This window comes from Phymastichus coffea, unplaced genomic scaffold, assembly GCF_024137745.1.
Source record: "Phymastichus coffea isolate CEN01 unplaced genomic scaffold, Cenicafe_Pcof_1.1 PCOF00184, whole genome shotgun sequence".
NCBI lineage: Eukaryota > Metazoa > Arthropoda > Insecta > Hymenoptera > Eulophidae > Phymastichus > Phymastichus coffea.
In genome coordinates, this window is record NW_026706995.1 from 220202 (window position 1) to 240680 (window position 20479).

The window sequence follows — 20479 nt, forward strand, 5'->3', positions numbered from 1 at the left end:
CCAGAAAGTCACTGCCTTCCCAACAACGTCGTCTACAGCACTAGGCGTCTAACATACATTCATTCGACCAGCCTACGAGCGCCTACCCATCTGCATCACAACCTACAGTCGCATACGAAGCTAGTGACGCGAAGCGCCAGCTTTTAGGCCAGCATCATACCCATTATCACTCACTTGGTTGCTATCCTGTCCCTTCGCGAGTGCAACAACGCGAGTACGTCAACGTTCTATTGTAATTTCTTCGCCCTTGCCTCCTGTTTTCTCTTTAGCCAGCGTTGCCGAGGAAGACCATTATCAACATCTAAATACTGAAGACGACCATCATATATTTGAAACTCTCATAGACGCCTCCTATGCTCTCTCTCTATCTTCTTCATCATAATCACAAAGTTTATTCTACCAATTGTTGCAAAGTCGAACAGCAATCATTTATCCAAATTTCAGGAATTCTTCTCAAATATCGCAACTAAAAATGGTCTCAAGGCCCAATAATAGCTCTCTTCGTATTCCAAAGACCGTAGTTTATTAATATTTCGGACGACTAGCTACGACATTATCATACTCCTCGAGACGAAGACTAGCGAAAAATATTAATTAACCTTGAGCCATTTCACTTTTTTACGTCGCGGCAGGGATGGCAATGGCGGAGATATTGCGCCATAGTTATCAAGAACAATAGTCTATTTACCTCTTTAGAAAGTATGTACCAAGCATACCGAAAATAATGGAAACTCTGATCTCACGATTGTCACTGTATGTAGACCGACGAACGATCAGTTTTCAGCGGCGTATTGACTATTTTTAGTCAGTCCTCTAGCTCCCTTTAACTCTATCTTCGTAGGTGGCGATCTTAACTGCCACAATGTCGTATAGGGAATTAAGCCCTTCGTCAGACATCATGGCCAACTTCTACTCAACGCTCCTAGACAACGATCTGCTTTTGCTGAATGTCGATGCACCAACCTTCGTGAAAAAGTCCAATCGGAACAACTCTATACCCACATAGATCTGTTATTCGTCTCTCCTCATTTACACACTTTGTACAAATAGTCTGTAAGCGAGGACAACTTTATTGGCAGTGATCACTACCCTATATCACCTTAAGCAACAGCAGCGAAACCAGCTCTGAATTTACGATATAACTTAAAAAATTCAAATCTTCGAAAAATTTATTATACAACGAAAAGCTCTTCTATTCAGACTTAAAAAAAGAAAATTGTTCTTGTCATATAAAATCAGATTATTCCTTTCACAAACCCAGACCCTGATGTAACAGATTTGTTTTGTAAATAACATAAATATCTTCTTAGAATCCCTTTCCCTTTCCTTATCAATCCAACTCTCTACTCTTAATTTCTATTCTGAAGCTTCAAAAACCTTTCTTTACTTATTAGCTTTCCCTTTTGTTCATCTAAAACTTTCTATGCGTCTCTCTACTATCTATAAGGCCTGTGGAAATACTAAAAGTCTGTTGATAGTCGTATGGGACACACACTCGCAATTCAGCCTGTCGATACTAGAGCCAATAATAATCTTAAAGAAGCGACGTGACAAACACGGGCATACAAAATCGTGTAAGCCCGATGTGCCAAGTGGATTTTTAAACAAAACATTTATCACGCAATGTCAAACATCACACATAAGTTGAATAATTGTAATTTAACTGTAGAGACATGTATTTTTCAGTTGGTATGATAATTTACTTTTTTAGTACGGCATAAAGTTTTTTTAAATCATTTATATTGAATTTTTCATTACGTGATTTTATTTATGTGAAGGTTAAAATTGCATTGAAACGTAGAGCTTCTGCAATTGCAGTAAGATTTGATTATAAACAGAGAAAAATACAAGTTGTTGATAATTCATATGGTTATACAAAGAGTGAGTTAGCTTCTATTTTTAATAAGAAAAATGAAGAATCTGAACAACACATTTTTGTTAAAATAAGATGTACTTCAAATGCTGTAATAGTAACTTCAAAACATGAACTTTCTTCCCATACATATGTAAAGGTAGGTATTTATCCTTTTCATTAAAAATTTTTGAATGATGTGATTTTATGTGATATATTATAATATTTTTGTAATTGACTGTTGAATACAAAGGTTGCTAATAAAAGTAGAGATAAGTTTATTCAAGGCTATGACAGGCCATCAAAAGGTACTACTGTAACAGTTTATGATTATAGTTCTTCAAGTTGGATTGAAAGTGATAAAAATTATACTATTGCTTATGTACTGGCTGCATTAGCATTTATTGAATTAGAGGTAATTTTGTTGCTCTTCCTCGATATGAAAGATTTTGTGAAATACTTATAAACATTGTTTGGTCAGGTATCATTTTCATTACGAAGTGACAGCGAAGACAAAATATTATTTAGAGTAGGTAAACCACATAGCCCTTGGTCAGTTTTGAAAGAAATGAAAGTAACACAAAACTTTAAACATATAATTCAGTCAATAGGTCAAACATCGAATAATACTAAGATTAACTATAAGACTGAGAAGGATGAAATTAGTAAAGAAATAGATAGTTTTAATTTGCTAGTTACACCTACGTCTACACATAATCAAAATAATTCAGTTTTTAATAACAATGTCTGTAGTCTACCTTCTGTTTGGTCTGATTGGTCATATAAGCCAAAATTAGTTGCTAATGTTGATAGTGATATTTTTTTCAGTTCAAATGAGCAAATTGATGTATCAAATGATGCTTTCGTCAATTTAAGTCAATTGTCAGTTTGGTCTGATTGGTCTTATCACCCAGACAAGTTTAATTTCAATAATAACTCGAGAAATTTACATTGTAAATGGCTTTCAATTTCTGAAAATGTTAATAAATGCAATTTTGAAAGAGATGCATTAATAAAGCCTAAATTGGCTGAATGTAGAATATCTAGTAATACAATCAATTCATTGCAAGTAAGTTTTAAATTTTTACAAAATATAATTGAGCAACTGTATAGTAAAACTATATTAATGTGATTCATAAAATATAATAGATAATCAAGCAAATAAATAAAGAATTTATCGTTGCTGTGGCAAATGATAATGGAAAGAAATTAATTATTTTGATAGATCAACATGCTATTCATGAAAGAATACGTTATGAATGGCTTATAGAAGGTATATTTTTGAAACTATATTAAATAAACTCTATATAATAGTAGTGAAGGTTAAGATCAATATTTTACAGCTTACAGAGAAAAAGGAAGACATAGTTATGTATCAGAAAAACTACATAAGGACTTATTGATAACAGATATTGATAAAAATTTACTCAAGCTCATTTGTATACACAAGGAAATTCCAATGAGAGTTGGTATTCATGTTAAAGGATTTGTTAATTCTAGTACTTGTATAGTTGATGCAGTACCAAGATGCTTTTTAAAAAGAAAAAGATATTGCAATGATGATCAGCATATATACAGGCTGAAGAAAAATGTAAAACAGTTGCTCTTAGAAGTAGCCAAAGGATTGTCACATAATGTTTTACCTCCTATTTTACCAATTACCATTAACAATGTCATAGCCAGCGAAGCTTGTCATGGTAAGAATACAAAGTGTATACGCAGTTGACTTTCTGTAGAAAAACAAATGAAATAAAAATATCTTACAAAATTTACATAATTTTAAGGAGCGATTAAATTTGGTGATCCTTTAAATGTTAAGGAATGTACATTACTCATTCAGGCATTACAAAATACAAAAGCTCCTACAAGATGTGCCCATGGTAGACCTTCTATAATACCTTTGTTAGATTTGGAGGCTGCAGAGAAACGTAATTATTTAAAAAATGTAAGTAAAAATCAATTTATTTTCACAACTGACAAATCTGTAAACCCAATGATGCTTCTCTTTCTTTAATTATTAAAATTATTCTTGCAAATATTTTTAAAAATACTATCGGTTGAATATCTCGAATACACTTATTGAACTGCTTACTTAAGTGAAAATATATTTAAAAATAATTAATATTCTCAATAAAAATACAGTAAATATGGATTTTACTATCGTACACAATACTTCTTTCAGCTTAAACTTAGAATAAGTTTACAGTTACTACCATGTTCTACGCTTTCTAAAACAAGTCTAACGAATCGACGGGTCATATTCATGTATAATCTCAGGAGTATTTTAGGAAAAAATAAAGTATGCTATCACTTTTACTAACAGTATAGTAAGATCTTGTTTTTTAAATATCGGGGAAAGCTGAGATGAGGATATCCTTTCCAAAGTAATTGATGCGGTTAGCGATGATGAGGACATTGGCACCACCTAAAGACACAGGACATACGTTGTTAGGACGAGTGTAAAAGCACAGAGTGTAAAGTGCCATCTCGAGTTCCGGGGACGTTCCGACGAATATTGTCGTGATCGGTTGCACTGTGTCGATCAACTTTGAACGTCCTTTAACTACCGCTCCGTTCTATTCGTAGAAAATTACAAAATAAGAATTACACAGTCATTAAACGTATTTGCACATTTAAGAAAGAAAACAAAAATAGTAGATACTCACGGTACCAAGATCGAGCTTCTTAATATATCCTAGATAATCAAGCTTTTTATCTTCCTCCTGCTTAGCAAAGTAAATCCAATTATGCAGGCCAATGATCTCATTATCGAACTTCTCGGCCAGGAAAACAGTTTCAAATCCAGAGCTCGATGGAGCACCATCGATCCGTTTGAATTGCGAGAACCAGATTCGTTTGAGAGTATCTTTAAACTCGTATTCGTCGTTGGGCACGTATCCCTTGTCGGCGAGATACTCCATAGTCGCTTTCATCACTTCGGTGTCCATAAACGCGTCGAGTAGATCGGCTTCTTCTTTACGTTCAGCGGATGTTAGCTCTTCTTTGGTCTTGACGTCGAGCTGGTAGTTGTCGTGTAGCGCAAGCACTGCTTTGATGGTCGGGATTTCGTAAGCTTCAGATTTGACTTGCAGCAGACTAGAGAAACCGGAAAAAGTCTTAACAAAGTGTAGTTTTGCAATGACAGGATGAATGTGGAAAAGTGGCGGGACGGCTTACTTCTCGGCAGCATCGTCGCTCGTACTGTCATCGGTTTTCTGTCCCTGAAGCTTCATGGTGATATGCTTGAAAGCGTTATTGGTATCCTTAGAGAATAGTTGCTCAGTCAATTTTTGCAGCTCGGCGTCGGAGATGGCGAAGTTAGCTGGGCTCGGAGCATTCTGCTCCTGTGTCGGCTGTTGTTGCTGTTGATTATTAGCCGCAGCAGCTTGATTCGGCTCAGCTGGTGAAGCCGGGGCGGGCGCTGGCAGTGCTGCAGGCGCAGGCACAGGAGCGGCAGCCGACTGAGCAGGCGCCGGAGCTGCTTGCTCAGCCGAGCCCCCATTGGCGCTGCTGGCGTTGTTATAGTAGTTATTGTAGGTGATCTGCGTGTGGGAGACTGGCGGTACGACTCCCGAACTAGAGACGCTGCCGTGTCCGAAGCTGTTGCCATAGATCCCACCAGGGAGAATTCGATTGACAGCAGCGTTAACGCCAGCGCTGACACCAGCAAAAACGAAGGCTTCCTTGGCGAGCTGTCCGATTCCAGGCCGGGAGGACTGCTGCAAAACAACGGTCGACGGCTGAGAGAAACTCGAGTGTCCGTACGATGGGTTGTATCCGTGACCGGGATTGCTGTTGAAGCCGTGACCACCATAATTTGGACTACCACCGTAACCAGAGTAACCACCGTAACCACCCGATGAACCGTATGGTGGAGGTGCATGGTAACCACCTGATTGGCTATAGGGTGGTGGGTTACCGTGATAACCGGTGTTGGATTGGCTGTAAGCTGGTGGATTGCCGGCACGATAACCACCAGATGGGTTGTATGCTGGTGGGTTACCGTAGCTTCCTGAACATATCACATGTTTTTCCTTGAGTCTTTTGACTGATATTTTAAAGAGCATTCGTTTTTTGAATGACAATTTCGTAATGCTTTATTCGAAATATATGTGTTGGCATTTTATAGAGAGATCAATAAAAATCAAAAGAATTTATGAGAACAAGCGTTTGAACTGAAGTTCCTCGAAACATTGTTGTCTATTCGGTTTGCCGCGACGAAAATAATCATGTCTAATATTCAAACCAAATCAAAACAAACCTGACGCATAACCGGATTGCACGTTAGTGGCACTGCTTTTGGACACGTGATCATGACTTGGCGCCGATGGTTTTTGAGCGGTACCGTATCCACCGTTACCGGTCTTTTGATTGTTAGAGCCAACGTTCCATCCGTAGCTTCCACTGTTCGAGCCACTACTGGTGCCTGCATTTGTATCAAACATCTCATCTTCGAATTTACTTGTTGTCCAATTCGAGTCTACGTTAGTTCTTAAGCTTCTCTTAATTAAATCGCTTGACCGATGTTCACGCGGATGAAACAGAGAATCGCGCCGATGGATAGTTGTTCTTACGTAAACTTTGGTATATATCTAACAGCGGTCGCCGTCCGAGCAACTACGCTGGCGGGGGGGGGGGGGGGGGGGGGGGGGTCGTTATATTATTTTGTTTGCAGGGCTACGCGTCGCGAACTATACTTATGCGAGTGATTCAGCGCAATGACAGTTCTATGTACGTGTATAATAATGTGTATGATCATAGATTATTCATGCTGTGTTCAAATGTATCTTTTATCTGTATACGTTTTTGTTTTGGAAAAGTCATTCTTCTATTAGGCCGGAAAGGTGTAGAGCTTCGAATCCGTTGATTGAAAAAATGAATAACATAGCTCACAGCGCCGTATAAAAGAAATACTCGAAAGCAAGGGAGCATAGGGGCAAACGATTTTAAAGAGAAAACAAGCAATTATTATGGATGGAGGGTTATCGAGCGCTTGAACACAATGAATGTCAAACCACATGCAATCAAGTAATAAAACCAAACTGTCAGCTCTATAGTGAGACTCGAAGCATACATGGATGTACGCACCGTGAGTTTGCGTTTGCGTCTGCGAGTGCGTCTGTTGAGGTTTACTCTTGGAACTGGACGACGATCTTGAGCCTGAGCCAAACCAGCCTGAACCCGAGCTGCCTGACTTTCGACTTCCTCCCCAACTTCTCTTAGCCTCGATGTCTGCCACTGCAATTCCAAACACCAGATTGAATCGCGACGAACGGCAAAACAGTAGTTATTTCGGACCTCCGATATTCGACAAGTTCATTGAGATCGAGTGTACGCGTGATATAAACGTGCGCGCATCGTAGCGGGTAAGACACGAGGACACCAGCAATTGGTTGCTTTAAGGATTCGACATCCAGTTTAGTTGATTGCATTGCTGCCAATAATAAAATTCGAAGTGTGGCTCTGGATGCACGCCTGAATGATCAGTAACCCATTTTTGGTGGCATTTCGAGCTATGCGGATTGTTGTGCAGTGGATCAACATCGTGGCTGACGTGTAGCGCATACTTTTATGCTTTGATGCGCGTACGTGGGAAGCTGGCAATTAGCATTCAATCGACACTGTTTTCGGAGAGTATCGCAGTACACGATCAGTGTAAATGTGTTTCCGGTAATTTCTTTTTTATGAGTTTCCGCTAGAATGTTTGCCCTCTGAATGAAGCAGTTTGGAAAAACATGAGATAATACGAAGAATGAAGCGAGGTGTACTCGGCGGACGAGTATTGTCGAGGTGTTGCTTGCAAGCTATCAATTTTACAAACTGTATTACTGGTCGAAAATCGCTCTAGATACGCGCGGCAAGTGGATAATGTCAGACACGCTCGAGTAGAGCTCTCTCGCCTTCACTCAAGGGACTCTCGTCGTTTCGCTTATTCAAACTTCCGTAGCAGAGTTTCCGTTGCTAGTGTGCTGCGCTTTGCCGTTTGATTTGCAAGTATTGCGATATTCTCGTTGAAGGCTAGATGTGTCGATGAGCAATGATCACAGAGCGAGCAGATTTTTCGGAGTATCGCAAGGATCATGTGGTGTACATTCGCCACTTGGAGAGACTGCCTCGTCCTGTTCCAGTTTCTTCGAGCGATTTCACCGGAACTTGGAAACGTCGGCTCGATGGTTCACTGCGGAGAACCGACTCTGATTGCGCGAGACGATTGGCGTAGCGCCGTAGCGTTGTAGCGTTGTAGCGGAGAGCGATGATGCAAGAAACACTTACCCAAGGTAAGAAGAATGAGCGCGATGAGGGGGAGGACGCTGGCCAGCAAAGCCCGGCGATAAGCCATGATCCTTATTGCACTATGTTAGATGCGTTCGAACAATGATCACGTTGCGCGAGCGCGCTGCTTACTGACCACGATTCAGCGTGCAGGCGGCGGGGAGGAGCTTCGGAAGCGTCGCGGCCGGCCGCACACTTCTCTCGAGTCTCGAGCGCTGCCTGCTGGCTAATGGCTATATCGATGATGCTATACCGTTGCTGCTCCGACAGGTCTATTCGACACCCTTTTTTAAACAGGCATTTTTACTTTCTAACGTTGTTCGTTTGACTTTCGGTTCGAACAATTTTTATGTTTTCAAATGACGTAAGAGGATTATCTGATACGACTTGTGTCTTGCAAACGAATATGTCAGCTTGTTCATTACACCAAAAGAGCAACATTTTCACCATTGATTGTTTAACCATACAACTGTGGACCAGCTTGAGTTTCGAGAATCGTTTTTTCATTTGATTTTTCGAATTTTGCTTCGTCATTGAGGCGTCAGCATGTACTATAATTCGAGTGTTTCTCACGTATTTGATAATGGCGCAGCGATTGTCTTTACTTTCACGTCTAGCTTTCTCTTTTTTTCTTTTGAGTGTTCAATGTTGACATATAATACGTACATACTTTATCGCTGCGTGTTTATTGATCCGTGCACTTTGTACAACAAAATAATGAGCAGGTTCATCGTTTGCTTTTATCCTATGATTTTTTATTAATCGGCTACATATTGCGTGAGGTTTCCTCTATAAATTGATTTTCGTTGAGTGATTTAAATTTTGCATAATTGTCAATGCACGTGACTTATGTTTTCGTGCATCGTTATGTAACATGAATTTTATACTCCTACATTTTACGAAAATAATCGGTGCTCATTGGAATATCATTTTCAAAAACATGTTTTTCTTTTTCAGAGAAAACTTAATTTTACCTCTTTGAAGATAAAATCTTAAATGTGTGATCGAGAATCCATCGACTTCCACCAAAGGAATATTTAAAATAAAAATGTATTTTTTAGTTTCGTTTTATTTTCAAATATATACTTATTCTTTCAAAGTTAAATTGTAATGTCATATTTTTTATAATATTTTTAATCAACTGTAACAACATTTTATTTTTAAACAAAGAATTGTAAATGTTAATGAAAAATACTATGAGGGAACATTTTGTAAAAACGTGTAATTTCGAGATTTCAAAAGTATCATTGAGTTTTACTTAAATATAAAAATATCACAAAATCAAAAATTAAAAACAAATTGTTCAATAGTTTATCCAAGCCACAAATAAATATATAAAATTTCAAAAGATAACATTACAAAGTCTTGTCTTCTTCCTTCTTTATAAACCTCTCAAGAATTTCTTCACTTTGGTAATCGGGCTTAGATAGTTCTCTGAAACCTTCTTCATCAACAAAACATATTTCATGATCGTCCTGATAAAAAGTTCAGAGTGAATTAATCATATTTTAAATTTAGAAACAAAGTAAAGATTAATTTGCAGCACTTACAGGATCGGCAAGAATAATAACTGTTACTGTAGCTTTACCAGGTGTATCTAGACTGATCAAATCTGTTAAAATTTTGTTGTTGGTATCTTTGATTTTTTTACGAATGATCGCTTGTTCAGCATTTGGCACAGCAAATGCAATGCGACCATAAGCTTTTGCATGGTCTACTTTAGTGCCTGCAAAGTAAAATGTAAGCTAAGACATAAACTAGAGATAGTATTCATAGTGAATTCTTGTTCAATAATAGTTTACCAATATCAATAAATTCGAGCTTGGCTTGATTCTTTCCATATTCAAAAATAGCAGTTTTATCTTTCTTTTCAACTAAAGTCATTTCTAAGACATTCTTCCAGTATTCAACGGTACGCTTGAGATTTGAGCTTGACAAAGTAATTTTATGAATAGGATCTGAAAAATTTTAATTATGTAACAAAATAAATCATTGTTGCACCAATTGATGCAATATCAATACTGTTAGATTTAGCATTTCTCTAATGTCACAAACCTTGATCAACAGGTTGTGGTTCATCAATGATATAATATTTGTAGCCACCAGGTGCTTCCAAAACATATTTTCCATCTTCTTCTCTGATTGGCCAATCATTAAATTTTGCTCTTTTTATGATTTCTTTTGATCGAATGGTTATTCCTTGAAAATCATTTCCAGTTTCATAATGACTCACTCCGTAATTGTAGGTTAATTCAATAACAAAAGAAGTGTCTTCTGGGCCGTATCCAATCATTGTTTTGCTCCAACGATTTGCATATGGTCTATACAATGCAATTTCATGCTTTTAATTCAATAATTGAAAACCATTTGTAGCATTTTGCACAAACTCACCCGTTACAAGCTGCCTCACAGCCTTCGGTAAACTCTTCATGTCGGAGAACCTGTAAAAACTCTTAATTAGTAGATATTATTTAAGGAATATATAGAAAAAGAATTATAATTAAAGGAAACAGACTTTCATTCCAAGGATCTCACGATAAAATTTAACAGTGAGCTTACGCTCAGCGACTTTGAAGACAAAGTGTAAAGCACGACCGGTTACCATCTTCTTTACTGTACAACTAAAGATATGAGCACTTTCGATTTATATAGTCATACTGTACAGTGTACGATTGTACGGTTCTGTACAGTAGTAGTAATTCTGTACTGTTCGCTTCCCATATAACCCAATGCATAAGAACCGAGGTACAGGATCGTCATATACCTCGCGGTCTTTTATCCATTAAATTAGGATTCTACATTGAATATGGATAAGAGATGTCGTAATACTGAGATCACTAATGAGCAAGAAAATATTTACGATGACTTTCTATTTATATCTAATAATGAGTACGAGTATAAATATAAATGTAATCTATTGAACTATTAATAATTACTCGATGATTATTACTTAATCATTAGCGGTCATTCGTCATTGTAACTTTTGTTCTGATGATTATTCCTTATATTACATGTTCGGTTCGTTCTTTAAACGTTATTACTGTGATTATATTTTTCTTGTTTTTAATCTAGTATTTATATTTACCTGATTTAAAGAAAAAAATACTAGATAGAAGAAAATTTATTTAAAAAACTGTTTCTACTCTTTGCAAATGTCTATTATTATTATTTCATATAATTTATTAAGCTTCTTTTGTAACATTGTTAAAAATTCAATCATGATTAATGATATTTTATTTAAAATTAGATATCATAACGGTACTGACAATTAATGCACAAGTTAATATTACTATTACTACCTAATTTCCTTATATTTCTTTATTGGTTTATTATTGTACTCAATGAATACAATAAAAGTGATTACTTTCTTTTTCATCATTTTTAATAAACCACCTTAAAAAATTGTTAAATTAATTTAAATATGATTAAATAAATTACGATATTTTTTAGTGAAAGTTATTAAAAACGATCGAAGTTATGGAATTCTATTAATTTTAATAGTTTTTAATAGTCTCGTTTTGTCTTACATTAATAGATTTGATTGATATTTAAAGAGGACAGATTCATGATTAAAAATAATTGGTTTGTTTTTAATAATTTTCTATAGATTACTTTTTACAGGACAACAATGTACGCGAATACGTTTAAAAAACTTTATTTACAGATGATAAATTATAAATAATTTGCGTTAATTATTTGTTATCTACAAAGTATTCATTGAGCTCCCTAAAATTGGTACTTTGAACTGAAGTCGTTATTTATAAAATTAAACTCACATGCCCGATTTAGAAAAGTCCCTATAACTACAAATAGTTTATATTTATGTGGAAGCCGCGATCTTATCGTCATAGCCCTGCCCAACCACTCTTATCACATAGAGGCAATAGATAGATTACGTTATATATTTATGTATGTACATACATACCTAATCCGGGAAACTATTGGAAAGATAATAATACATGATTTTTGACAACCGAGGCGAAGACTTGTTAATACTTTTGCGGCCTTGGGTTGTAATCTATTATTTATTAATAATTAATTTATTAATAATTAATAATCACTGATGTATCAGATACATATCTCGATAAAAATTTTTTCATGCATACGTTGGATTATTTATAAGTAAATACTGAAAACGTAATTTTAATATTCTGTATTTATCTCTTGGATGGTATTTACACTCAAAAAAATTAGTTAAAAAACTCAGCAACATAAAGAACTGTTTTGAAAAATTATTTTCAAAAAATAAAACAAAGATTGTAAAGTTAAAGTTAATTACTGTCTCTTAAAATCTGTATCTTAATAAAAAAAAATCCCATGGATAAATTGCATAATATTACTCAACAGTGAGAGAATAAAATATCCAAATTAAAAACAAAGTTACAAAATAACAGTGCTTTACAGTAACCATTTTTTAGTAGAAAAATGCACAAATATTTATATACTTTAAGCTATTTCATTTGAATAGTGATAACAGTTCTATAACATTTAAGGAGAAAGTCTCTCATAAACCCAACCATTCTCTCCTTCGTGAACTAAATGATTATCTGGTATTTCACCCGGTTTGAGCCTTCTGAATCTAATTCTATCATGAAGTCTGTCACTTTGTCCTTGCCAAAATTCAATAATTTTTGGAGTTACATTATATCCTCCCCTGTTAGAAAAATAAATTATTGATAATTACAGTTATAATTATACTTAAAAAATTTTTACTATTATAACATTTATCTTACCACCATTTTGGCCTTTCAACTATATCAGGATGTTCTTGTTGTATTTTCTTTTCTTTTTCTATGAGGAACTCTCTATTTGGAATTACAGTACTTTGTCTACTTGAAATGGAACCAACTTGACTATAATATGGTCTACTATTGAAATATTCATCTGAATCTATAGCTGATGTTTTTTCAACTGTTCCTTCAATTCGAACCTATATAATTAACTGAATTAAAAGTAGAATATAGTCAATGCTTTATCGTAAATTGTAATTTTTTAATAATGTACCACGCGTCGAAGAGGTTCCCAAAAGAATGCTAAGGCTGCATTAGGATTTCCATCTAGTTCTTGAGCTTTACGACTTCCATAATTTGTATAAAATTTGAACCCACCTGTACCAAAACTTTTCAATAATACTGGTCGAACAGATGGCATACCATCCCTAAAGTATATAAAATGAATAACTAAAAGATCTTTTGATTTTTAAAAACTTGATATATTTCAAAGTATTTTACTTAGTGGCTGTAGCCAAAAACATTGCATTAGCTTCTCCGATTCCAGGTGTTTTGCATGCAATATCAAACCAAGCTTTAAACTGTCCGAATGGCTCCTTACTAATTAATGATTCTTCAGTAAAGCATTCACTTTTTTCTTTATATTTAATTCGCATACCTAAAAAGAAATTATTTGTACACACTGCTAAAATAAATAAAAAAATCTGATAAACTAACGTTATTTGATTCTGATTGGATTTATGTTATTATCATAATTGAGTATCCAGAGATATACAATATTAATAGCGACAAATATTACAAAACATATGCCATGTTACTGAGTGAGTAAATGTACGTGAAAATATGGAATTTAACAACTTTACATTCATAGTACAATATTAATAAAGTCATGATGAAATTCTTCATTACCCCCAATATTGACATTGTAAACATGCGATGAAGATTTAGTGTCGTCATTAACATTGGCCATTTTACAACAAGTTGTCAGCTGCCTGATAAGAGAGAAACTGATCACGTTATTGTTTGAGCGTAATGACTGACGAATGCCTACTGCCATTACATATAGCGAAAGATATGTGAAAAGTTATCAACCCGGCAATGTCGTAAAAGCTGCATTCGTCAATTGGATATAATGCAATGGCCAGCAGTGAAAACGCTATATGCCACTGTTGACGTACAGTGGCGCTAAACTTAGGTTAATAATATTAGGTGTTTTATTGAACGGTTTTCATGATTGATTGAAATATCTTAACAAATATTTATTTGAAAATTGAAAGGACTCTAATTGCTAACATGGAGCTCTGCCTGTCGTAAAAACTGTAAAAACACGGGTTTGATGGAGCACGTTATAATTTCTTGTTCAAAATAAAATTCATGTGTCAAACAAATCTGAATTTATTTAGATCGTCAAATAAAAAGTATAATATACTACTTTGAATAATGTTTATGTTTAATTTCGATAAAAGGAATTCTATTGAAAGTTAGTTTAACTTTTGATATTTTAATGTTTTTTTTTCTAGATATTTTAAGGTTATAATTGATGATAAAGATCAAGAATATATAAGAAAACAAAATAGATTGTTACATTATTTAAATCAAAATTCTTTTCAATATTTATCTAAAATAATCGTAAAAATATTAAAATATTTGACAGGTGAAGAGGAAAATAAGAAATGTGACGAAAATCAATTAAATTGGCTGCCAGCTAGAAAAATTGCTATACCATCAAATTTTTTTCAAAAGAACAGTAACAAAATAGAGTTTACATATAATTATAAAGTTCCTAGCTTTGAACTGAAACTTGTTGATTCTGAAAAAGTTATTATAAAACTGAAAGAAGAAAAATATGAAAACATCATTGAAGCAGAATCTCAACATTCTGATCTACTTCCTGCTAAATATGAAGGTAAATCACTCAATATTTGGTATTCGTGATGAGTAACAAGTTTTATATAATTCACACTATGCTTTAGGTGGCTTAAAAATTTGGGAGTGTACTTATGATTTAGCAAACTTCATAATATTAGAAAATTTTTGCTTTGAAGATACAAGAGTTTTAGATCTAGGGTGTGGAGCTGGAATAATTGGTTTGATAGCACTTTTACGAGGAGCAACAATTCATTTTCAAGATTATGTAAGCATTTAATTTATTTCTTTTTTTTATATATAAATTTCCTTTTGTGCAAAAAAATGTTCATAGTGAATATTCTGATATTACAGAATGCTGAAGTCATTGAATCAGTTACAATTCCAAATGTAATACTAAATTGCAAGAATGATGATTTTATAAAAAAAAAATGTGAATTTTATTGTGGTGACTGGCAGTCTTTCACTGACATTGAAACTAGTAATGATGAGAAACAAAAATATGATTTTATTTTTACCAGTGAGACTATTTACAATCCTAAAAATTATCTTAAATTGTACAAAGTTTTCAAAGAAAAGTTAAAAACAAATGGAATTGGGTAAATATAAAGTTAATCTTAATACATAAATTTTTCACACTCCAAAGACTCTTTAATAACTTTTTTGATCTTTTTATAGTTTTGTTGCTGGAAAAACATATTACTTTGGAATTGGAGGAGGCATGAGACAATTTGAGGAACTTGTTCTCAGAGAGGGCTTTTTTGATATCAAAATTGTATGGAAAAGTAGTGAAGGTATATTATCTTTTGAATATGTGCCAGTTAATAAATTACATTGAAAATATAATTGTATAATATTTCTTTTCAGGTTTACAAAGAGAAATACTGAAATTGGAAAGGAAACTATAAAGAAATAGTTGAGATTATATTGGATGTTGATAGATCATATGACAAATCATTGTAGTAAAAACAAATATTTTTACTTTAAGGTATTTTTTTAATTAATAAATGCAGTTTTATAATATTTAAGCTGAAAATTTTTCATAAAGTCAGCTGTTCTTTTCTTCATGAATCGAAACAATTATTTGATCTTTTGCCTGCTTTTAGCTTTCTAAATTGAATTCTATAATGTAACCTAACACTATGTTCTTGCCAAAATTCAAAAGTATTTAGAACAATCTTAGATCCTCTGCTATTTATTTAAAAAAAAATTCAGATTATCCAAATGTTTGCAAACTACAATCAACTAAATTCTAAGAAATTCAAAAAAGTTTCTTACTACTAAGCTAGTCTTGGAACTATCAGGATATTGCTACAAATCCTTTTCTTTTTCAATAAGAAATTATCTTTTTAGAATTATGGTACTTTGTTTATTCAAAATAGCTATTTGAATCTTCAAACAGTATTTTTTCTATTGTTCCTTTTATTTAGATGTACATTTTTAATTGGTTTGGAAGTGTACCACACTATATGATAAACTAACAGTAAAATATAATTCAATCCAATACCATGTAGCAAAGGAAATACCATAAAAATGCTAGAACAACATTAGCATTTTCATCCAATGCTTCAGTTTTATGACTTCCATATGTTTTATGAAATTGAAATCCATTAGATTCAAAGCTTTCTAGCTATAGTGGCTGAAGAGAGCATGATGTTTAAAATAGATATAACGATTAATAACTTTAAAAGATTAATTTGTTTAAATATTATTAAAATATATATCTCGCAGTTTAAACGTTTAAAACTTAATTTTGGTTGTTCATTCATTTTATTCATTTCTAACGAAAATCAATAAATGAGAATTATTTTTTATATTTTTCTATGTAGCTCAGTATATGATTGGTGCCATATTTGAAATTATTCATATGCTATATAACTTCATGTATAGTTCTTTATTATGCTCGCTTATTGTTTTCCTTATTTTTAAAGTATCGTGTTTACGCTTTTATCCTTTGCTCTTGAATAAGTATGAATTCTACTATGATGCGGTAGTAGCCGTATTGGAAATTGTCTAATTTATAATCTCCACAATATTGCAATATAGAATATTTATATATTAAATTTTAAAGTGATTAAAGGAACGTCCAGATTAAAATTTCAATAGAAAAAAAATATAAATTTCTAAATAAAAAAAATAATATTTCGTGAAATAACACTTAAACGAATTTAAAATAATATCGATAGAATGGTCCAGATATAGATTTTCAACTGTTCTCCATTCTCGCACACGCGCATATCGTTGCGGCTCACGAGGACAATGTCGATTGTCGGTGATGTTTAGGTCATGCTCTACTCATGTTGTGTGATCAAATATCAAAGTTAACGAGCTTCTCGTACACAAGCACATCATAGATGATCTATTGTATGAAAAAAATGCCACTTGTATCGTAACGAAAATGTGTAATATATAAAAATCACTTCTATTCAACGCATATAAACGCTACTAAACAAAGGTAAACAAAATTGATTTGAGCTTAGCTGAAAAAAAAAATTCACTTGTGGAATGTATAAGCACGTCATGTTTATTGGTTTAATTGTCAAAATAATTAAGCACAAATTTAAATAATTAAGTTACTCTGGAAGTTTTAATATTATCTAGCAATTGGGTTATGTTCTAAAATTGATATAGATGGGAGGAAGATGAATAAAAATGACACTTTTCTTTGCTCAAATTAGTTGATCTATAATTTGATGAGCTAATTAATGTGATATATTTTCATGATTTTATAAAAATCTAATCATATTGACTTATGCAACACCATTCTTAAACTCATTAATACAAAATGAATCACTTTTTTTTATCAAACAAATAATAAAAAACCATTCTCTCAAAAATAAATTACAATTGATCACAGACAGAACGCTAAACCAACTTTGTCAGCCACGAGGTTAATGGTTCTATGTCAGCTGGTGTATCAGCATCTTTGATAAAAGCACTACATTCTGCAAAGTCAAGTTTTCGGTCGAGTTGTGAAAAGGCAAAGTCTTTTCCAGCTTTTCCTAAATAAGTATTTGATGAGGATGCATCCGTTGCTTCTAACTGACTAGTCTTAGTCATTCTCAAAAGATTCATTTCTTTTTCAAGAAGAATCTTTATTACTGTACTACTTTTAGCTAAAGTTTGATCTTGCTTATTGCAAAGAATTAGAACAGGAATGTTTTTATTCATTCCAGAATCTGACAGCAAGTTATATAGGAACCTATGAAAAAATCTTATTTTTTAGTAAAAGAAAGGTAATTTTTTTCAATTTATAAAAGGCGATAACTTACTCTGCAACATCTCTTATGTCTTTCTGAATATTGGCAGAATCAATAATATACACTAAACCCTTTGCTGAATTCTTATATTTATCGAAATACTTGTATCTCAGTCGTTCATGTCCAGGAATATCAACCACTTTGACAGAACTCTAGAAATTAAAAATTATAATATTTTTGTTAGACGCTATAATAAAAACAACAATTTTTATTTAATATATTCAACAGTTTTTGAAAATCTAATTATAATTAAAGCACATATGTTTAATGAATAAAATTCTTCAAATCAAAACTTACGTTGTATTCTGGAGCTTCGCCAATGTTTTCTTTTACAGAAGTATGAGTTTGCACATATTTGGTGTGCATCAGTCGGGCGTAGATGAGTGTTTTACCAGCATCGCAAAGGCCCGTAAGAAGAACATTATGACCAACAGATACTCTACGTCTCCATAAAGCAAAGATAACTAGAAGACGAACAAAGCATTGTCTACAAACATGATACTGTCCATATCCAAAGCACAATAATTTTAAATAAAATAAAAAGGGGAAACCAAAGTAGAATAATAAAATTATACCAACTACTGATTGTAAAGTACAAGTTGAATTATATTTGAGATAATTTTAATGGGAAATGTATCTTTTTTGTTATTATGTATTTAATTACAATGTTATTATTGTCATAGTTATTGCTTTAGTTCTGATACTTTTGAATTTTTTAAGCATACTTAATCTTTTGTATGATCTGTAAATTTTATGAAGATACTATCAACAAGTATGGTTTCAATGTTGTGTCAATTATTTTATGAAATAATAGTATCATAAGTAAGTAGTATTTAACCTACAACATGATTAGAATAAATGAATTTTTACTGACGAACATGATGTTTTACTTACCTATGGTTATGATCACCGCAAATACAGCTGCGATGACTCCCATTAATTCGGACTCGGTGCTGTCATTTATCACAGGTTCTACGCGTTTTTCCATGGTTTTTTCACTATGGAATATGTGCTTCAACGAAAAACCGGAGTCGTGTAAGCAGCTGTCTACTTTTAGTATATTTTCGAACTCACACGTGCATCGTCGCGGGTTATATTGCGCGTGACTGGTGAAAACAGCGCCATATTGCTGTGTATGCAATCGAAGTTCGAAACCCATTCAATCTTGATAATTTAATATATTAAATTTAGAACAAATATTGTGATAAAAATTCTCATTCAAATAACTATGAACAGATAATTTGTTTAATTATTATGATTTGTAAATGCATTAACACAAGATCAAAAGTGCAAGTATACATTGAGTATATTGAAAATTTTATACGTAAAGCAATAATAAACAAATTTGTACTATAGTTCAATGATTAGTCGATTATCTTACTTATGTATTCACAAAAATATCGAGAATACTTGGTATCAACACTTGCACACTATTGTCAAATTTAAAAATTCTTATAATGGCTTGTTTTAAGTCAAATAACTTTAAGTTGAATAACTAAGTTAACTTTTTATCATCCAATTTTGTTATTTCTTGTCATTCTGATCATCTTTGGATGGTCCGTGGCACATCGCATAAACTATAAAATTCGCTATTACTGTGTTATTAGCATATAAATTATATTCTTATAAATAAAAAAAAGTTACAAGTCAGTTTTTATGATGACGGTAAAATCATCCACGCGTAGCTTCGTCTTTAAGGCACATATTCTACTGTGAAAAAAAGGCTAATTTTAGAGTTTTTAAAGCAGTTACGAAAGCTTCGCTTGTTACTGACTAAGTGTGGTTCGAAAAGAAGGTTGTCAAGTAAAGAATTTTAAGTTTTTTTTTCTTCGCGGGAGTGGAATAAAATGAGTTTACAAATTTCGTTTTGTAGACAAAGTTCTATCTGTCAGCAATCTCAATTCACTTAAATTTTCAATGAAAGTGAACACGCATTAAGGTCACAATTACGATTCTCGCTAAACATGTTCCGTGTGGTCTAGGATCCTTGGTATGAGTGCCTTGAGAACAAACATTCCACGAACTAAGTCATCTTTGTTTGAAAGTCACGAAAGTCACAGATGAAATAAGTCCGACAATAAAGGTGACACAGGTAATTGCAACACAGGAAATTTAAGTATCTCTAATTGACATCCACAAATAAAGAGTTATGATTGTAAAATGTCACTCTGTCTAGGTCCTTAAATGTGTCAATGATTTTTGCTCATAATTAACGTTAAATGAAGACACGTAGATCACGTGAATTCAAACTTTGGAAAAATAAAAAATTCGACACGTCAGTAAGATTTATGTAAGACTTTATTTTTACAGATTCCTACGTGCTTTATCTATCAGCATTCTTGTTATTGATTATATACATAATGACATAGGTGAAACAATTGATTAAGGATTAAAAATTTGTCAATGTATGCCTTCTAGAGCGCTGTAGGTTTTATATTGGTAGAGTTGTGGTCCACCATATCCATAGAGCAAGCGGCCTTTTCCATTTTCATCGTAAT

At 33.3% G+C, this 20479-nt stretch overlaps 7 protein-coding genes across 10 annotated transcripts; 3 read left to right on the top strand and 4 right to left on the bottom strand.

The window, feature by feature from the left end:
• The first annotated feature begins 1623 nt into the window (after positions 1–1623).
• Positions 1624–2334, top strand: LOC131673577 (uncharacterized). Its single transcript, XM_058951670.1, has 3 exons — positions 1624–1689; positions 1779–2012; positions 2106–2334. The coding sequence occupies exons 1-3, from the start codon at positions 1624–1626 to the stop codon at positions 2316–2318; spliced, it is 513 nt and encodes a 170-aa protein (XP_058807653.1). The 3' UTR covers positions 2319–2334.
• An 86-nt stretch (positions 2335–2420) lies between these two features.
• LOC131673572 (DNA mismatch repair protein Mlh3-like) lies at positions 2421–3578 on the top strand. Its single transcript, XM_058951662.1, has 3 exons — positions 2421–2921; positions 3002–3125; positions 3196–3578. Exons 1-3 carry the CDS (start codon positions 2421–2423, stop codon positions 3576–3578), a joined length of 1008 nt encoding a protein of 335 aa, XP_058807645.1.
• A 255-nt stretch (positions 3579–3833) lies between these two features.
• LOC131673571 (endoribonuclease CG2145-like) lies at positions 3834–8286 on the bottom strand. 2 transcript variants are annotated; one of them, XM_058951660.1, is made up of 6 exons: positions 8126–8286; positions 6941–7090; positions 6114–6278; positions 5030–5864; positions 4519–4948; positions 3834–4428 (listed from the first exon to the last, which is right to left on the bottom strand). In XM_058951660.1, exons 1-6 carry the CDS (start codon positions 8190–8192, stop codon positions 4195–4197), a joined length of 1881 nt encoding a protein of 626 aa, XP_058807643.1. In that variant the 5' UTR covers positions 8193–8286; the 3' UTR covers positions 3834–4194. The 2 variants fall into 2 exon arrangements, with proteins under 2 accessions (XP_058807643.1, XP_058807644.1); XM_058951661.1 differs by lacking the exon at positions 6114–6278.
• LOC131673574 (histidine protein methyltransferase 1 homolog) lies at positions 7522–18441 on the top strand. 2 transcript variants are annotated; one of them, XM_058951666.1, is made up of 7 exons: positions 7522–8130; positions 14510–14761; positions 14829–14989; positions 15076–15320; positions 15400–15515; positions 15589–15709; positions 18317–18441. In XM_058951666.1, the coding sequence occupies exons 1-6, from the start codon at positions 8106–8108 to the stop codon at positions 15627–15629; spliced, it is 840 nt and encodes a 279-aa protein (XP_058807649.1). In that variant the 5' UTR covers positions 7522–8105; the 3' UTR covers positions 15630–15709; positions 18317–18441. The 2 variants fall into 2 exon arrangements, with proteins under 2 accessions (XP_058807649.1, XP_058807648.1); XM_058951665.1 differs by lacking the exon at positions 7522–8130 and adding an exon at positions 14052–14335.
• Positions 9087–10775, bottom strand: LOC131673573 (glyoxalase domain-containing protein 4). Its single transcript, XM_058951663.1, has 6 exons — positions 10641–10775; positions 10517–10566; positions 10181–10446; positions 9928–10083; positions 9676–9851; positions 9087–9600 (listed from the first exon to the last, which is right to left on the bottom strand). Exons 1-6 carry the CDS (start codon positions 10728–10730, stop codon positions 9481–9483), a joined length of 858 nt encoding a protein of 285 aa, XP_058807646.1. The 5' UTR covers positions 10731–10775; the 3' UTR covers positions 9087–9480.
• LOC131673575 (pyridoxine/pyridoxamine 5'-phosphate oxidase) lies at positions 11654–13952 on the bottom strand. Of its 2 annotated transcripts, none has more exons than XM_058951668.1 (5): positions 13573–13716; positions 13357–13513; positions 13130–13283; positions 12859–13055; positions 11654–12779 (listed from the first exon to the last, which is right to left on the bottom strand). In XM_058951668.1, the coding sequence occupies exons 2-5, from the start codon at positions 13509–13511 to the stop codon at positions 12614–12616; spliced, it is 672 nt and encodes a 223-aa protein (XP_058807651.1). In that variant the 5' UTR covers positions 13512–13513; positions 13573–13716; the 3' UTR covers positions 11654–12613. The 2 variants fall into 2 exon arrangements, with proteins under 2 accessions (XP_058807651.1, XP_058807650.1); XM_058951667.1 differs by lacking the exon at positions 13573–13716 and adding an exon at positions 13765–13952 and having other exon boundaries at positions 12341–12779.
• Positions 17355–19062, bottom strand: LOC131673576 (signal recognition particle receptor subunit beta). Its single transcript, XM_058951669.1, has 4 exons — positions 18876–19062; positions 18279–18445; positions 17994–18133; positions 17355–17923 (listed from the first exon to the last, which is right to left on the bottom strand). Exons 1-4 carry the CDS (start codon positions 18967–18969, stop codon positions 17587–17589), a joined length of 738 nt encoding a protein of 245 aa, XP_058807652.1. The 5' UTR covers positions 18970–19062; the 3' UTR covers positions 17355–17586.
• Between the last annotated feature and the right edge of the window lie 1417 nt (positions 19063–20479).

Coding starts and splice junctions, on each gene's coding strand:
- LOC131673571 (XM_058951660.1), bottom strand. CDS start 8,192: ATGGCTTATCGCCGGGCTTTGCTGGCCAGCGTCCTCCCCCTCATCGCG. Junction 6,279..6,940: donor GACGCAAACGCAAACTCACG/GTGCGTACATCC, acceptor ATACAAATGCAG/GCACCAGTAGTGGCTCGAAC. Junction 4,949..5,029: donor AGCGACGATGCTGCCGAGAA/GTAAGCCGTCCC, acceptor CGGTTTCTCTAG/TCTGCTGCAAGTCAAATCTG.
- LOC131673577 (XM_058951670.1), top strand. CDS start 1,624: ATGTCAAACATCACACATAAGTTGAATAATTGTAATTTAACTGTAGAG. Junction 1,690..1,778: donor AGACATGTATTTTTCAGTTG/GTATGATAATTT, acceptor ATTTATGTGAAG/GTTAAAATTGCATTGAAACG. Junction 2,013..2,105: donor CTTCCCATACATATGTAAAG/GTAGGTATTTAT, acceptor TTGAATACAAAG/GTTGCTAATAAAAGTAGAGA.
- LOC131673576 (XM_058951669.1), bottom strand. CDS start 18,969: ATGGAAAAACGCGTAGAACCTGTGATAAATGACAGCACCGAGTCCGAA. Junction 18,134..18,278: donor GCGAAGCTCCAGAATACAAC/GTAAGTTTTGAT, acceptor TTTAATTTCTAG/AGTTCTGTCAAAGTGGTTGA. Junction 17,924..17,993: donor GACATAAGAGATGTTGCAGA/GTAAGTTATCGC, acceptor ATTTTTTCATAG/GTTCCTATATAACTTGCTGT.
- LOC131673575 (XM_058951667.1), bottom strand. CDS start 13,912: ATGGCAGTAGGCATTCGTCAGTCATTACGCTCAAACAATAACGTGATC. Junction 13,284..13,356: donor TTTTTGGCTACAGCCACTAA/GTAAAATACTTT, acceptor TATATACTTTAG/GGATGGTATGCCATCTGTTC. Junction 13,056..13,129: donor GGGAACCTCTTCGACGCGTG/GTACATTATTAA, acceptor TTAATTATATAG/GTTCGAATTGAAGGAACAGT.
- LOC131673574 (XM_058951665.1), top strand. CDS start 14,296: ATGTTTATGTTTAATTTCGATAAAAGGAATTCTATTGAAA. Junction 14,990..15,075: donor CAATTCATTTTCAAGATTAT/GTAAGCATTTAA, acceptor CTGATATTACAG/AATGCTGAAGTCATTGAATC. Junction 15,516..15,588: donor TGTATGGAAAAGTAGTGAAG/GTATATTATCTT, acceptor ATTTCTTTTCAG/GTTTACAAAGAGAAATACTG.
- LOC131673572 (XM_058951662.1), top strand. CDS start 2,421: ATGAAAGTAACACAAAACTTTAAACATATAATTCAGTCAATAGGTCAA. Junction 2,922..3,001: donor ATACAATCAATTCATTGCAA/GTAAGTTTTAAA, acceptor AAAATATAATAG/ATAATCAAGCAAATAAATAA. Junction 3,126..3,195: donor TTATGAATGGCTTATAGAAG/GTATATTTTTGA, acceptor AATATTTTACAG/CTTACAGAGAAAAAGGAAGA.
- LOC131673573 (XM_058951663.1), bottom strand. CDS start 10,730: ATGGTAACCGGTCGTGCTTTACACTTTGTCTTCAAAGTCGCTGAGCGT. Junction 10,447..10,516: donor TGTGAGGCAGCTTGTAACGG/GTGAGTTTGTGC, acceptor TGCATTGTATAG/ACCATATGCAAATCGTTGGA. Junction 9,601..9,675: donor TTATTATTCTTGCCGATCCT/GTAAGTGCTGCA, acceptor ACTTTTTATCAG/GACGATCATGAAATATGTTT.